A 16,781-nucleotide genomic window follows, 5' to 3' on the forward strand; every position below is an offset into this window, starting at 1 on the left:
AGGTGAGCTGTCTACTCCCTGTATCTCCCACTACCGGGCCCTCTCTAGCAGGTGAGCTGTCTACTCCCTGTCTTCATTTACCAACAGCATTCTCCACTGTATCTCCCACTACCGGGCCCTCTCTAGCAGGTGAGCTGTCTACTCCCTGTCTTCATTTACCAACAGCATTCTCCACTGTATCTCCCACTACCGGGCCCTCTCTAGCAGGTGAGCTGTCTACTCCCTGTATCTCCCACTACCGGGCCCTCTCTAGCAGGTGAGCTGGCTACTCCCTGTATCTCCCACTACTGGGCCCTCTCTAGCAGGTGAGCTGGCTACTCCCTGTATCTCCCACTACCGGGCTCTCTCTAGCAGGTGAGCTGGCTACTCCCTGTATCTCCCACTACCGGGCCCTCTCTAGCAGGTGAGCTGGCTACTCCCTGTATCTCCCACTACCGGGCCCTCTCTAGCAGGTGAGCTGGCTACTCCCTGTATCTCCCACTACCGGGCCCTCTCTAGCAGGTGAGCTGGCTACTCCCTGTATCTCCCACTACCGGGCCCTCTCTAGCAGGTGAGCTGGCTACTCCCTGTATCTCCCACTACCGGGCCCTCTCTAGCAGGTGAGCTGTCTACTCCCTGTATCTCCCACTACCGGGCCCTCTCTAGCAGGTGAGCTGTCTACTCCCTGTATCTCCCACTACCGGGCCCTCTCTAGCAGGTGAGCTGGCTACTCCCTGTATCTCCCACTACCGGGCCCTCTCTAGCAAGTGAGCTGTCTACTCCCTGTATCTCCCACTACCGGGCCCTCTCTAGCAGGTGAGCTGTCTACTCCCTGTCTTCATTTACCAACAGCATTCTCCACTGTATCTCCCTCTACCGGGCCCTCTCTAGCAGGTGAGCTGTCTACCCCCTGTATCTCCCACTACCGGGCCCTCTCTAGCAGGTGAGCTGGCTACTCCCTGTATCTCCCACTACCGGGCCCTCTCTAGCCGGTGAGCTGGCTATTCCCTGTATCTCCCACTACCGGGCCCTCTCTAGCAGGTGAGCTGTCTACCCCCTGTATCTCCCACTACCGGGCCCTCTCTAGCAGGTGAGCTGGCTACTCCCTGTATCTCCCACTACCGGGCCCTCTCTAGCCGGTGAGCTGGCTATTCCCTGTATCTCCCACTACCGGGCCCTCTCTAGCAGGTGAGCTGGCTACTCCCTGTATCTCCCACTACCGGGCCCTCTCTAGCAGGTGAGCTGGCTACTCCCTGTATCTCCCACTACCGGGCCCTCTCTAGCAGGTGAGCTGTCTACTCCCTGTATCTCCCACTACCGGGCCCTCTCAAGCAGGTGAGCTGGCTACTCCCTGTATCTCCCACTACCGGGCCCTCTCTAGCAGGTGAGCTGTCTACTCCCTGTATCTCCCACTACCGGGCCCTCTCTAGCAGGTGAGCTGTCTACTCCCTGTATCTCCCACTACCGGGCCCTCTCTAGCAGGTGAGCTGGCTACTCCCTGTATCTCCCACTACCGGGCCCTCTCTAGCAGGTGAGCTGTCTACCCCCTGTATCTCCCACTACCGGGCCCTCTCTAGCAGGTGAGCTGGCTACTCCCTGTATCTCCCACTACCGGGCCCTCTCTAGCAGGTGAGCTGGCTACTCCCTGTATCTCCCACTACCGGGCCCTCTCTAGCAGGTGAGCTGGCTACTCCCTGTATCTCCCACTACCGGGCCCTCTCTAGCAGGTGAGCTGGCTACTCCCTGTATCTCCCACTACCGGGCCCTCTCTAGCCGGTGAGCTGGCTATTCCCTGTATCTCCCACTACCGGGCCCTCTCTAGCAGGTGAGCTGGCTACTCCCTGTATCTCCCACTACCGGGCCCTCTCTAGCAGGTGAGCTGTCTACCCCCTGTATCTCCCACTACCGGGCCCTCTCTAGCAGGTGAGCTGGCTACTCCCTGTCTTCATTTACCAACAGCCATCTCCACTGTATCTCTTTCTTCATGCTAGCTTATCTTGACGTAAAACCTACCATGTTGCTGACCTTGAATGAGACGTAATTCTGATGCTCTATAAAGTGTTGGCATTGTGCTGCTTGTGACAGGCAGTAATCTCACTTCTCTTTTTGGTTCCAATTCTGCCTTGTCAGATAAAGGGAAAGACAAATTCAATGAAGAAATCAAAGATGCAGGAGATTGTAAGTCAGATTCTATCACATGCGTTTGATGACACATTATAATGCTAATCCAAATGTGTTATTTTCTGACTTTATTTCACAATACTTTATGACATCAGATTGTTGTTCTATTTTCAGGGACAAACACAACCATAAAGTCTTTTTTCATCAAAGAAAACGAACAGATCATTGACTCTCGGTACTGTGAGAGGGGAAGCTGCGGGTACGTCATTCAGTCAGTAGTTTGAACTCATTTAATAGATGTAGATTCAGACTGCCAAACCCCATGGTATACTTCATCTCCACGTTGATCTGTTTCCATTCAGGTCAGGAAACTACTCCTTCCAAATCCCTATCAGCAAGTTCGTCCCCACCAACATGCGTGTCACTGTCCAGATGAAGTGAGTGACCAGGACACGAGACATGCTTCCTCTGGTCTCCACTTTGTTTTCCTCTTGAATAATTCAATAGGACTTGTCTTCCCACTGTGGTGGTGACAGGTTGGCATTGACTGGGGACTCTGGAAGGAGCAGGGGATAGTTTCTAAGAGGTTGTTTTACCTCCGGGGCTGATGATGGTCTGAATCCTCCCAGACATTCAGAGTCCATACACGGGGGACCTTGTGAGTCTAAGGGCTCCATTTAATCCTTAGTGCAGTAGGGTGCGGTTTGGGATTTAAAGGCAATGTTTCCGGGCATTTGCGGAGACTGCAGTAACGTAGTTGCTGCGTATGTCGTCTCAATGGGAAACGACCTTTAAATGTCAATCACACTATACCGCAGATCTTCAGCGCTACGGATTGAATCGAGACTTGAAGCTTTGTCTGAATCAGACATTGGACCCCATTCTGGCAGGACTTCCTGTTCTGTATGAGGAGATGAAGGCCTCTAAGACAGAGCTGCATAAGGCACATTCTCTCATTGTTGTTCACACTAATTACAAATGGTCACAGAGCACTTGGTACTTGCACCGTGGGTTTGTTGTAAGTACCGTAAATGACCACTAGGTGTCTCCTCTCCTCTGACGCAGTACTACAGAGCTGCTGGTTGTCCACCTGTGTCATAATGATGAGACGTTTCAATGCTCTGCCTTGATGGACCACGATCAAACCAACGAAGAATACAATTTCATAAATACACAGGTATGGCATCCACAGACAACACTATACTGTGGTTGCTCTCTGTTTGATAATTACAAACTCTCTGGTCTTTGTATGATAAAAAGTGAACAAAGAAAGTAAGAAAGAAAGAGAGTGTAAAGGTTGAAAGTGTTTCTCTTGTTCTCTCCAGGGCTACGTCCATGAATGGCCTCTGCCAGTGTCTCGATTCTACAGGAGCTCCTACCACTTCCGCTCAGCAGTGGCTGTAAGAACTAAAAGATTTCTCCAATGTGTCCTTTCCTAAAATATCAATGTCAAACGACACTGTCCAGGTAGCCTCACAACTACTATGTGTTGTATGTTGTGGGGGGGAAAACCACCCAATCTGATAACCACAATCTAACAGAGTTGTTAAGCTCTCGTCTCCCCGTAATGCTCTCGTCTCCCCGTAATGCTCTCATCTCCCCGTAATGCTCTGGTCTCCCCGTAATGCTCTCGTCTCCCCGTAATGCTCTCGTCTCCCCGTAATGCTCCCCGTAATGCTCTCGTCTCCCCGTAATGCTCTCCGTAATGCTCTCGTCTCCCCGTAATGCTCCCCGTAATGGCCTCGTCTCACACTGGTATTGGAAACTGAACAAGAGTTCACAACTGTCACTGTAGGCCACCCAGAGATGTTATTTAATGTTGTAACAGACGTTGACTACACCCTGTTATTGTCATGGGTTTTAGTAGTCTTTGCCAGATGTCCTATTCTTACAATATCACACAGTTAAATGTATGTGTGGTTGATTTGAGGATTTGTTTCCGACCAAAACAAACTGTAAATCTTCTTCATCTCAGAGAGGAAGAGGGGAAGCGAGAGGTTTTACTCTGCTCAAAATCTGCCCACAAAGTGAGGAATTTCTGTACGAACGTCAATAAGAGAGTGTTGAATTTGGTCAACAAAAAAATGTAATTCGTATTTTGCTACGTGAGGCTTGTTTGATGGAATAGAAGTTTCGTAATGGTTAAGGTTGTTGCACGGATATAAGTGAACACATGTGGCATTTCAGCAACTTTGAAAACAAAACTACTTTATATCAGATTTGTTACTGTTGTCGTGGGGATAGATGGAGAACTCAACATGGCAATACCCATGCTAAAATGGGTTATAGCCATGTTGAGTTCTCCATCTATCCCAATGACAATCCATAACCCATTTTAGCATGGGTATTGCCATTGAGGGCTTCCACCATTTTAAAGTAGTCAACTGGGGTGGGGATTCCTACGAGAGGGAAGCAATCCCACAATGAAGAAGAAGAAAATGGACTACTTTAAAATGGAGATGCTGCCCGTGCTGGCACAGAAGCTAAAATGAGAACTCTATCTCTAAGGCCTGTTGTGCACACGCCTATCTACCCTGTCATTGGCTAGAATGGTTCCACCTGATCTCGCCTCCTCAGGCTTGCCTTCCATCTTTGAGGACTTGTACAGTATTTCCACTGTTAGAGGCATCACTTGTCAATGTAATAGACAATCTTGGTCTATCTCCATCCAGGGCCAGGCAGACTGCAATACCGACCGTGGCTTCGTGGGGGCGCTGTTCACAGACTACCACTTCAACTTCTACCGGAGGTGTGAGTGAGGAAGAAGACCTCATACTGTAGTTCCTCTGGCAGGCCAGCCAGTGTTCAATGACATGGGTGTCGATGCTTCTCTTCGTGATGCATGGCAATCGTAATAATTCATCCACTTTGTATTGTTTTTCTATGAAATGTCCTGATTGTTGATGAGATCGTTGTATATAATCTCTTTTACAAGGACTGTAATAAGAGAATATTTATTGATACAGAATTACAGCAGGTAAGAGTCGTATGATTCACTTTGCCTTGTGACAGTTCTGGCACTATGTGAAAAGAGATTGAATTGGAACAGACCTGAACAGGATCATTTTGCTTTCAGTGGAATGTAAATGCAGTATAACAGGTTATTGATTGTTCATTAAACTATACATTGATCATGTCACACTGTTGGAACACAGGAGGACAGGATGAGGCCCAAAGTAAAATAGTACTTCTATCTCATACTTGACATTTATTTCAGAAAGTAATTGTGTTGAACTCTGTGTTACTGCATCATTTCCTAGTAATTACCAGGTAAATACAATTGGAAACTGTAAAATAAAGTACTGAATTCTCTGTTCTGAAGCAGCTACTTGCCATCCAGGGTCAACTTTATCGTTCAGACGCAAATTTAGAATGACGTCAGTTGCCTACAACACACATCACCGCCAACACAACTTTTAAACCAACGGCTACAAGGGATTCTAACCAATGTCTCCCTGTCTCCTCTCCTCTATTCTAACCAATAGAGATGTCTCCTCTCCTCTATTCTAGCCAATAGAGATGTCTCCTCTCCTCTATTCTGGCCAATAGAGATGTCTCCTCTCCTCTATTCTAACCAATAGAAATGTCTCCTTCTCCTCTATTCTGGCCAATAGAAATGTCTCTTCTCCTCTATTCTAACCAATAGAAATGTCTCCTCTCCTCTATTCTAACCAATAGAAATGTCTCCTTCTCCTCTATTCTGGCCAATAGAAATGTCTCCTCCTTCTCTATTCTGGCCAATAGAAATGTCTCCTCTCCTCTCTATTCTAACCAATAGAAATGTCTCCTTCTCCTCTATTCTGGCCAATATAAATGTCTCCTCTCTCCTCTATTCTAACCAATAGAGATGTCTCCTTCTCCTCTCTCCTCTTTAAACCTTTGACATCATCCACACACCATGAGAGAGGGATTGGAGGAATCTGGAATAGAAAGTAACACACACACACACACACACACACACACTAGAATGTAAAGTACACAACCAACGGCCCATAATCCGTTCTGACATCCGTATAAATCATTCACATTTTAATTAATCTGAAATCCATTCCAACAGGAGACAAGAGATATCTTTGTGCAGCCTATGACCTATATGAGTGCAGTGTGTGTGTGCCTGATGGGGGGGTGGAGGAAGAGATGGGGGATGGGAAAGAAATGGGGGATGGAGGGAGAAATGGGATGGAGGGAGGGAGAAATGGGATGGATAAAAGGAGGGATGGAGGGAGGGATTGGAGGGTTGGGATGGAGGGAGAGATGGGGGTTATGGAGGAAGAGATGGGGGATGGAGGGAGAAGTGGGGGATGGGGAGAGAGATGAGGGAGAAGTGGGGGATGGAGGGAGAGATGAGGGAGAAATGGGGGATGGAGGGAGAAATGGGATGGAGGGATAGATGGAAGATGGGGATAGAGGGAGGGATGGGGGAATAGATGGGAGATGGGGGAGAGAAGTGGGATGGAGGAAGAAATGGGGGATGGAGGGATAGATGAGGGAGAAGTGGGGGATGGAGGGAGAAATGGGATGGAGGGATAGATGGGGGAGAGAAGTGGGATGGAGGAAGAAATGGGGGATGGAGGGATTGATGAGGGAGAAGTGGGGGATGGAGGGAGAAATGGGGGATGGAGGGATAGATGGGGGAGAGAAGTGGGGGATGGAGGGAGAAATGGGATGGAGGGATAGATGGGGGGAGAGAAGTGGGGTGGAGGGAGATGGGGGAATCGATGGGGGATGGAGGGAGATATGGGGGATGGAGGGGGAAAAGATGGGGGATGGATGGAGGGAGAAATGGGGGTGATGGATGGAGGGAAAATGGGGGTGATGGACGGAAGGAGATGGGGGTAATGCATGGAGGGAGAGAGAGGAGTAGAGGGAGAGCTAGGGGGTTGAGGGAAAAATGGGGGATGAAGAGAGAAAAGTTGGTTGGAGTGGATTAGAGATGTTAGAACAAACGATAAGTGGACGCTGTAGGTCTGAATGAATTAGCTGTGTGTTACGGAGAATGATGCTCCCAATATTATCCTGATCAAGCACAGGACCCCACCGTCACATGACCCCACCGTCACAGGACCAGACCGTCACAGGACCACACAGGACCCCACCGTCACAGGACCCCACCGTCACAGGACCACACCGTCACAGGACCCCACCGTCACATGACCCCACCGTCACAGGACCCCACCGTCACAGGACCCCACAGGACCCCACCGTCACAGGACCCCACCGTCACAGGACCCCACCGTCACAGGACCCCACAGGACCCCACCGTCACAGGACCCCACCGTCACAGGACCCCACCGTCACAGGACCCCACAGGACCACACCGTCACAGGACCACACCGTCACAGGACCCCACCGTCACAGGACCACAACGTCACAGGACCCCCACCGTCACAGGACCACACCGTCACAGGACCCCCACCGTCACAGGACCCCCACCGTCACAGGACCCCACCGTCACAGGACCCCACCGTCACAGGACCCCACCGTCACAGGACCCCACCGTCACAGGACCCCACAGGACCACACCGTCACAGGACCCCACCGTCACAGGACCACACCGTCACAGGACCCCACCGTCACAGGACCCCCACCGTCACAGGACCACACCGTCACAGGACCCCACCGTCACAGGACCCCACCGTCACAGGACCCCACCGTCACAGGACCCCACCGTCACAGAACCCCACAGGACCCCACCGTCACATGACCCCACCTTCACAGGACCACACCGTCACAGGACCACACCGTCACAGGACCCCACCTTCACAGGACCCCACCGTCACAGGACCACACCGTCACAGGACCACACCGTCACAGGACCCCCACCGTCACAGGACCCCACCGTCACAGGACCCCACAGGACCCCACCGTCACAGGACCCCACCGTCACAGCACCCCACAGGACCCCACCGTCACAGCACCCCACCATCACAGGACCCCACCTTCACAGGACCCCACCGTCACAGGACCCCACAGGACCCCACCTTCACAGGACCCCACCGTCACAGGACCCCACCGTCACAGGACCCCACAGGACCCCACCGTCACAGGACCCCACCGTCACAGGACCCCACAGGACCCCACCGTCACAGGACCCCACCGTCAAAGGACCCCACCGTCACAGGACCCCACAGGACCCCACAGGACCCCACCATCACATGACCCCACCGTCACAGGACCCCACAGGACCCCACAGGACCCCACCGTCACAGGACCCCACCGTCACAGGACCACACCGTCACAGGACCCCACCGTCACAGGACCCCACCGTCACAGGACCCCACCGTCACAGGACCCCACAGGACCACACTGTCACAGGACCCCACCGTCACAGGACCCCACCGTCACAGGACCCCACCGTCACAGGACCCCACAGGACCCCACCATCACAGGACCACACCGTCACAGGACCCCCACCGTCACAGGACCCCACCGTCACAGGACCCCACCGTCACAGGACCCCACCGTCACAGGACCCCACTGGACCCCACCGTCACAGGACCCCACCGTCACAGGACCCCACCGTCACAGGACCCCACAGGACCCCACCGTCAGAGGACCACACCGTCACAGGACCCCCACCGTCACAGGACCCCACCGTCACAGGACCCCACCGTCACAGGACCACACCGTCACAGGACCCCACCGTCACAGGACCCCACCGTCACAGAACCCCACAGGACCCCACCGTCACAGAACCCCACAGGACCCCACCGTCACATGACCCCACCTTCACAGGACCACACCGTCACAGGACCCCACTTTCACAGGACCCCCACCGTCACAGGACCCCCACCGTCACAGGACCCCCACCGTCACAGGACCCCCACCGTCACAGGACCCCACCGTCACAGGACCCCACCGTCACAGGAACCCACAGGACCCCACCGTCACAGGACCCCACCGTCACAGCACCCCACCATCACAGGACCCCACAGGACCCCACCTTCACAGGACCCCACCGTCACAGGACCCCACAGGACCCCACCGTCACAGGACCCCACCGTCACAGGACCCCACCGTCACAGGACCCCACTGTCACAGGACCCCACAGGACCCCACCGTCACATGACCCCACCGTCACAGGACCCCACCGTCACAGGACCCCACCGTCACAGGACCCCACAGGACCCCACCGTCACAGGACCCCACCGTCACAGGACCCCACAGGACCCCACCGTCACAGGACACCACCGTCACAGGACCCCACCGTCACAGGACCCCACCGTCACGTGACCCCACCGTCACAGGACCCCACAGGACCCCACAGGACCCCACCGTCACAGGACCCCATCGTCACAGGACCCCACCGTCACAGGACCCCACCGTCACAGGACCCCACCGTCACAGGACCAGACCGTCACAGGACCACACCGTCACTCATTTAGTCATCAACTAATTCCTTCATTAAAACTAAAGAACAAAATATCCGTCAACAGACATGACGTGGTCCTTACAACCAGAAACACAGAGGAACACGTTGACACTCAACCCATCTCTCTGTGTGTTTTATGACTTATTCAAGCGCAACCCAAGCAGCACTCTGAAAGACTAATTAGGTGGCAGTAGACGGCGTGGAGAATGACGGCTGGAAGAGTCAGAAGACACATCCTTCCGCTCTACCTGGAGGGATGGGAGAAACTGTAGAAGATTCTGCTGCATTATTGACGAACAGTGAAGACACTGGTTAGCCAGGCGGTGAGGAGTAGGCTGTGGCTGACAGGGGTGGAGGCAGAGAGAGTCAGAGAGGGTAGAATAGGCTGTGGCTGACAGGGGTGGAGGCAGAGAGGCAGAGAGGGTAGACTAGGCTGTGGCTGACAGGGGTGGAGGCAGAGAGAGTCAGAGGGGGTAGACTAGGCTGTGGCTGACAGGGGTGGAGGCAGAGAGAGGCAGAGAGGGTAGACTAGGCTGGGACAGGTGGTGAGGAGTAGGCTGTGGCTGACAGGGGTGGAGGCAGAGAGAGTAGACTAGGCTGGGACAGGGGGTGGGGGGGACAGAGGCACACAGCCCAGACCACACACCAGCAGCATTCCCACAAGCCTCTGCAACAGAGATGGACGTAGAGGTGAGTTACTGCCACAGAAAACATTTTATAAATATCTGCATGTAGAATGTATTATTCATTAGTACACAGAGGCTCTGTAGAATGTATTGATTCAGTTACTTTTAATGTGTTCTTCTCTGTCTACAATGTAAACACTAAAGCACAAATAGCCTGTTTAATCACAGGGTGAACATAATGCATGTTATACGTATGTACGTGTGAGTTGGGCTACACAGCCTGCTAACACTTGAGGATTAGTAACATTCGCGTGATGCCAAATCGATGAAAGATGTATTGCAAATTATGTTTAGACATTTTCATGGAATTTGTGTGCATAGGCTACTAGGATTTATTATTTATAGAAGAGAGAACTTCAGAAGAGAAATGGACTCTACACTGAGTGGACATAACATTAAGGACACCTTCGTACTAATCCACTCCACCCCCCTATTGCCCTCAGAACAGCCTCAATTCATCAGGTCATGGACTCTACACTGAGTGGACATAACATTAAGGACACCTTCCTAATATTGAGTTGAACCCCCTATTGTCCTCAGAACAGCCTCAATTCATCAGGTCATGGACTCTACACTGAGTGGACATAACATTAAGAACACCTTCCTAATATTGAGTTGAACCCCCTATTGTCCTCAGAACAGCCTCAATTCATCAGGTCATGGACTCTACACTGAGTGGACATAACATTAAGGACACCTTCGTACTAATCCACTCCACCCCCCTATTGCTCTCAGAACAGCCTCAATTCATCAGGTCATGGACTCTACACTGAGTGGACATAACATTAAGGACACCTTCGTACTAATCCACTCCACCCCCCTATTGCTCTCAGAACAGCCTCAATTCATCAGGTCATGGACTCTACACTGAGTGGACATAACATTAAGGACACCTTCGTACTAATCCACTCCACCCCCCTATTGCTCTCAGAACAGCCTCAACTCTTCAGGTCATGGACTCTACACTGAGTGGACATAACATTAAGGACACCTTCGTACTAATCCACTCCACCCCCCTATTGCTCTCAGAACAGCCTCAACTCTTCAGGTCATGGACTCTACACTGAGTGGACATAACATTAAGTACACCTTCGTACTAATCCACTCCACCCCCCTATTGCTCTCAGAACAGCCTCAACTCGTCAGGTCATGGACTCTACACTGAGTGGACATAACATTAAGGACACCTTCGTACTAATCCACTCCACCCCCCTATTGCTCTCAGAACAGCCTCAACTCTTCAGGTCATGGACTCTACACTGAGTGGACATAACATTAAGGACACCTTCGTACTAATCCACTCCACCCCCCTATTGCTCTCAGAACAGCCTCAACTCGTCAGGTCATGGACTCTACAAGGTGTTGAAAGCGTTCCACAGGGATGCTGGTCCATGTTGACTCCAGTGTTTCCCACAGTTGTGTCAAGTCAAGTTGTCTGGATGTCCTTTGGGTAATGGACCATTCTTGATACACACAGGAAACTGTTGAGTGTGAAAACCCCCAGCAGCGTTGCAGTTCTTGACACAAACCTGTGAGCCTGGCACCTTCTTGAGCCTGGCACCTTCTTGAGCTTGGCACCTTCTTGAGCCTGGCACCTTCTTGAGCCTGGCACCTTCTTGAGCCTGGCACCTTCTTGAGCCTGGCACCTTCTTGAGCCTGGCACCTTCTTGAGCTTGGCACCTTCTTGAGCCTGGCACCTTCTTGAGCCTGGCACCTTCTTGAGCCTGGCACCTTCTTGAGCTTGGTACCTTCTTGAGCTTGGCACCTTCTTGAGCCTGGCACCTTCTTGAGCCTGGCACCTTCTTGAGCCTGGCACCTTCTTGAGCCTGGCACCTTCTTGGCTCCCGAGTGGGGCAGCGGCACTGCATCTCAGTGCAAGAGGCGTCACTACAGTCCCTGGTTCGAATCCAGGTTGTATCACAACCGGCCGTGATTGGGACTCCCATAGGGTGGCGCACAATTGGCCCAGCGTCGTTTGGCCGGTGTAGGTCATCATTGTAAATAATAATTTGTTCTTAATTAACTGATTTGACTAGTTAAGTAAAGGTTCAATACTACCAGACCCTGTTCAAAGACACTTCAATATTCTGTCTTGGCCGTTCACCCTCTGACACAAACACAATCCACGTCTCAATGGTCTCAAGGCTTAAAACTCCTCCTTTAACACGTCTCCTCCCCTTCATCTTTAGCCTGTCTCCTCCCCTTCATCTTTAGCCTGTCTCCTCCCCTTCATCTTTAACCTGTCTCCTCCCCTTCATCTACACTGATTTGAAGAGGATTTAATAGGTGACATCAATAAAGGATCATATCTTTCACCTGGATTCACCTGGTCAGTCTCTGTCATGGAAAGAGCAGGTGTTCTTAATGTTTTGTCCAGTCAGTAATAACAGTGCATAGTGAATGAAGTCATCAACCCTGCCTTCTGCAGTGACATGAACTACATAACAATGACCAAGTGACAGGCTGTTGGATGTGTTTTTAAAAAGCAGTTTTTTGTGATGTTCTCACAACGTTTTAATGGAGGATTTGTATTGGACAATTTGCAAAGAACTTGACTCAGATGTCTACAGAAATGTGGGATTTGTAACTCATGAAACAAACACTATGATACTATTGAATGTATTTCATGGCAGATGTTAGTCCACTCTACCTAGTTCAGTTCTACTGAGGGCTCAGATGTTAGTCCACTCTACCTAGTTCAGTTCTACTGAGGGCTCTGGCTTTAGTCCACTCTACCTAGTTCAGTTCTACTGAGGGCTCAGATGTTAGTCCACTCTACCTAGTTCAGTTCTACTGAGGGCTCAGATGTTAGTCCACTCTACCTAGTTCAGTTCTACTGAGGGCTCAGATGTTAGTCCACTCTACCTAGTTCAGTTCTACTGAGGGCTCAGATGTTAGTCCACTCCACCTAGTTCAGTTCTACTGAGGGCTCAGATGTTAGTCCACTCTACCTTGTTCAGTTCTACTGAGGGCTCAGATGTTAGTCCACTCTACCTAGTTCAGTTCTACTGAGGGCTCAGATGTTAGTCCACTCTACCTAGTTCAGTTCTACTGAGGGCTCAGATGTTAGTCCACTCTACCTAGTTCAGTTCTACTGAGGGCTCAGATGTTAGTCCACTCTACCTAGTTCAGTTCTACTGAGGGCTCAGATGTTAGTCCACTCTACCTAGTTCAGTTCTACTGAGGGCTCAGATGTTAGTCCACTCTACCTAGTTCAGTTCTACTGAGGGCTCAGGCGTTAGTCCACTCTACCTAGTTCAGTTCTACTGAGGGCTCAGATGTTAGTCCACTCTACCTAGTTCAGTTCTACTGAGGGCTCAGACGTTAGTCCACTCTACCTAGTTCAGTTCTACTGAGGGCTCAGATGTTAGTCCACTCTACCTAGTTCAGTTCTACTGAGGGCTCAGATGTTAGTCCACTCTACCTAGTTCAGTTCTACTGAGGGCTCAGATGTTAGTCCACTCTACCTAGTTCAGTTCTACTGAGGGCTCAGATGTTAGTCCACTCTACCTAGTTCAGTTCTACTGAGGGCTCAGATGTTAGTCCACTCTACCTAGTTCAGTTCTACTGAGGGCTCAGATGTCAGTCCACTCTACCTAGTTCAGTTCTACTGAGGGCTCAGATGTCAGTCCACTCTACCTAGTTCAGTTCTACTGAGGGCTCAGATGTTAGTCCACTCTACCTAGTTCAGGTCTACTGAGGGCTCAGATGTTAGTCCACTCTACCTAGTTCAGTTCTACTGAGGGCTCAGATGTTAGTCCACTCTACCTAGTTCAGTTCTACTGAGGGCTCAGATGTTAGTCCACTCTACCTAGTTCAGTTCTACTGAGGGCTCAGATGTTAGTCCACTCTATCTAGTTCAGTTCTACTGAGGGCTCAGATGTTAGTCCACTCTACCTAGTTCAGTTCTACTGAGGGCTCAGATGTTAGTCCACTCTACCTAGTTCAGGTCTACTGAGGGCTCAGATGTTAGTCCACTCTACCTAGTTCAGTTCTACTGAGGGCTCAGATGTTAGTCCACTCTACCTAGTTCAGTTCTACTGAGGGCTCAGATGTTAGTCCACTCTACCTAGTTCAGTTCTACTGAGGGCTCAGATGTTAGTCCACTCTATCTAGTTCAGTTCTACTGAGGGCTCAGATGTTAGTCCACTCTACCTAGTTCAGTTCTACTGAGGGCTCAGATGTTAGTCCACTCTACCTAGTTCAGTTCTACTGAGGGCTCAGATGTTAGTCCACTCTACCTAGTTCAGTTCTACTGAGGGCTCAGATGTTAGTCCACTCTACCTAGTTCAGTTCTACTGAGGGCTCAGATGTTAGTCCACTCTACCTAGTTCAGTTCTACTGAGGGCTCAGATGTTAGTCCACTCTACCTAGTTCAGGTCTACTGAGGGCTCAGATGTTAGTCCACTCTACCTAGTTCAGTTCTACTGAGGGCTCAGATGTTAGTCCACTCTACCTAGTTCAGTTCTACTGAGGGCTCAGATGTTAGTCCACTCTACCTAGTTCAGTTCTACTGAGGGCTCAGATGTTAGTCCACTCTATCTAGTTCAGTTCTACTGAGGGCTCAGATGTTAGTCCACTCTACCTAGTTCAGTTCTACTGAGGGCTCAGATGTTAGTCCACTCTACCTAGTTCAGGTCTACTGAGGGCTCAGATGTTAGTCCACTCTACCTAGTTCAGTTCTACTGAGGGCTCAGATGTTAGTCCACTCTACCTAGTTCAGTTCTACTGAGGGCTCAGATGTTAGTCCACTCTACCTAGTTCAGTTCTACTGAGGGCTCAGGCGTTAGTCCACTCTACCTAGTTCAGTTTTACTGAGGGCTCAGATGTTAGTCCACTCTACCTAGTTCAGTTCTACTGAGGGCTCAGATGTTAGTCCACTCTACCTAGTTCAGTTCTACTGAGGGCTCAGATGTTAGTCCACTCTACCTAGTTCAGTTCTACTGAGGGCTCTGGCTTTAGTCCACTCTACCTAGTTCAGTTCTACTGAGGGCTCAGATGTTAGTCCACTCTACCTAGTTCAGTTCTACTGAGGGCTCAGATGTTAGTCCACTCTACCTAGTTCAGTTCTACTGAGGGCTCAGATGTTAGTCCACTCTACCTAGTTCAGTTCTACTGAGGGCTCAGATGTTAGTCCACTCTACCTAGTTCAGTTCTACTGAGGGCTCAGATGTTAGTCCACTCTACCTAGTTCAGTTCTACTGAGGGCTCAGGCTTTAGTCCACTCTACCTAGTTCAGTTCTACTGAGGGCTCAGACGTTAGTCCACTCTACCTAGTTCAGTTTTACTGAGGGCTCAGATGTTAGTCCACTCTACCTAGTTCAGTTCTACTGAGGGCTCAGATGTTAGTCCACTCTACCTAGTTCAGTTCTACTGAGGGCTCAGATGTTAGTCCACTCTACCTAGTTCAGTTCTACTGAGGGCTCAGACACAGTTGCAGCTGAACAGGACTACTGAGGGCTCAGACAGAGTTGCAGCTGAACAGGACTACTGAGGTAAATAAGCTCAACCTAGCTGTAGCGGGAGAGGTGTCCGGTTCCTTAGTGACAGCACACACACACACACAGACACAGACAGACACACACACACACCTGTCTCACATAGGCATAATGAAACACGTCTGTCCATCCCTAGCTCCCACGGTCCCACCTCTCACTCAGCTCAAACTGGAAAGACACCTCACTCAATGAAAGTGTGAAAGTAATATAAATGAAGTATTGCTTTTAGGTGTCTGGCTCTTGTTCTGCTGCAGTAAACTGGGATGTTACTTAGGAATAATCCCCTTCTGTCTTTTATTTGACAGGCGCTAGTGGACCGGACATTAAGACGTCTTTACCTCTCACATTCAGCAGCAGAAAGGTGAGGGTTTCAGGTGACTCCTCTCTCGCGCTTTCTTTTTCCCTCTCTTTCTCATTCTCTCGCTCTCATTCTCTCCCTCTCTCTTTTTCCTTCTCTCTCTTTCTCTCCCTCTCTCTTTTTCCTTCTCTCGCGCTCTTTCTTTCTTTCTTTCTTTTGGTCTCTCTCTCTTGCTCTCGCTCATTCTCTCTGGCTCTCTTTTTTCCTTCTCTCGCTCTCTTTCTCTCTCTCTCTCTGTCGCTATCTCTGGGTGGGCTCTAGGTGAGAGAGAGAGACAGGGTGGGCTCTAGGTGAGAGAGAGAGAGACAGGGTGGGCTCTAGTGAGAGAGAGACAGGGTGGGCTCTAGTGAGAGAGAGAGAGACAGGGTGGGCTCTAGTGAGAGAGAGAGACAGGGTGGGCTCTAGTGAGAGAGAGAGAGACAGGGTGGGCTCTAGTGAGAGAGAGAGACAGGGTGGGCTCTAGTGAGAGAGAGAGAGAGAGACAGGGTGGGCTCTAATAAGAGAGAGACAGGGGTGGGCCACGTCAAGGTGCTATCGATCTCATGTCTTGGTGTCGTTTCCATCCAGTAACCCAACACTTAGTGTTCCATCATGATCACATTGAGGCAAACCTGTAAAATAAGCTCCCGAAGACAACCTGTGTGTGTGTGTGTGTGTGTGTGTGTGTGTGTGTGTGTGTGTGTGTGTGTGTGTGTGTGTGTGTGTGTGTGTGTGTGTGTGTGTGTGTGTGTGTGTGTGTGTGTGTGTGTGTGTGTGTGTGCTGTGAT

At 50.7% G+C, this 16,781-nt stretch overlaps 2 protein-coding genes across 4 annotated transcripts in view; both read left to right on the forward strand.

Moving 5' to 3' along the window:
• LOC110500915 (myelin regulatory factor-like protein) overlaps window positions 1–5,412 on the forward strand; it is a 61,807-nt gene extending 56,395 nt beyond the window's left edge. For all 3 annotated transcript variants that reach the window (XM_036956582.1, XM_036956580.1, XM_036956581.1), the window contains 6 exons: window positions 2,110–2,157; window positions 2,275–2,359; window positions 2,463–2,537; window positions 3,166–3,277; window positions 3,426–3,500; window positions 4,773–5,412. In XM_036956582.1, coding sequence (XP_036812477.1) covers window positions 2,110–2,157; window positions 2,275–2,359; window positions 2,463–2,537; window positions 3,166–3,277; window positions 3,426–3,500; window positions 4,773–4,859 — 482 coding nt within the window. In that variant the 3' untranslated portion in view covers window positions 4,860–5,412. The remainder of the gene's footprint in view (window positions 1–2,109; window positions 2,158–2,274; window positions 2,360–2,462; window positions 2,538–3,165; window positions 3,278–3,425; window positions 3,501–4,772) is intronic.
• Window positions 5,413–7,250: 1,838 nt separating this feature from the next.
• Window positions 7,251–9,485, forward strand: LOC118942986 (early nodulin-75-like). The gene has a single exon (XM_036958448.1). It carries the CDS (start codon window positions 7,251–7,253, stop codon window positions 9,483–9,485), a length of 2,235 nt encoding a protein of 744 aa, XP_036814343.1.
• Window positions 9,486–16,781: the final 7,296 nt, after the last annotated feature.

Source organism: Oncorhynchus mykiss, chromosome 21 (assembly GCF_013265735.2).
Source record: "Oncorhynchus mykiss isolate Arlee chromosome 21, USDA_OmykA_1.1, whole genome shotgun sequence".
Classification (NCBI taxonomy): Eukaryota; Metazoa; Chordata; class Actinopteri; order Salmoniformes; family Salmonidae; genus Oncorhynchus; species Oncorhynchus mykiss.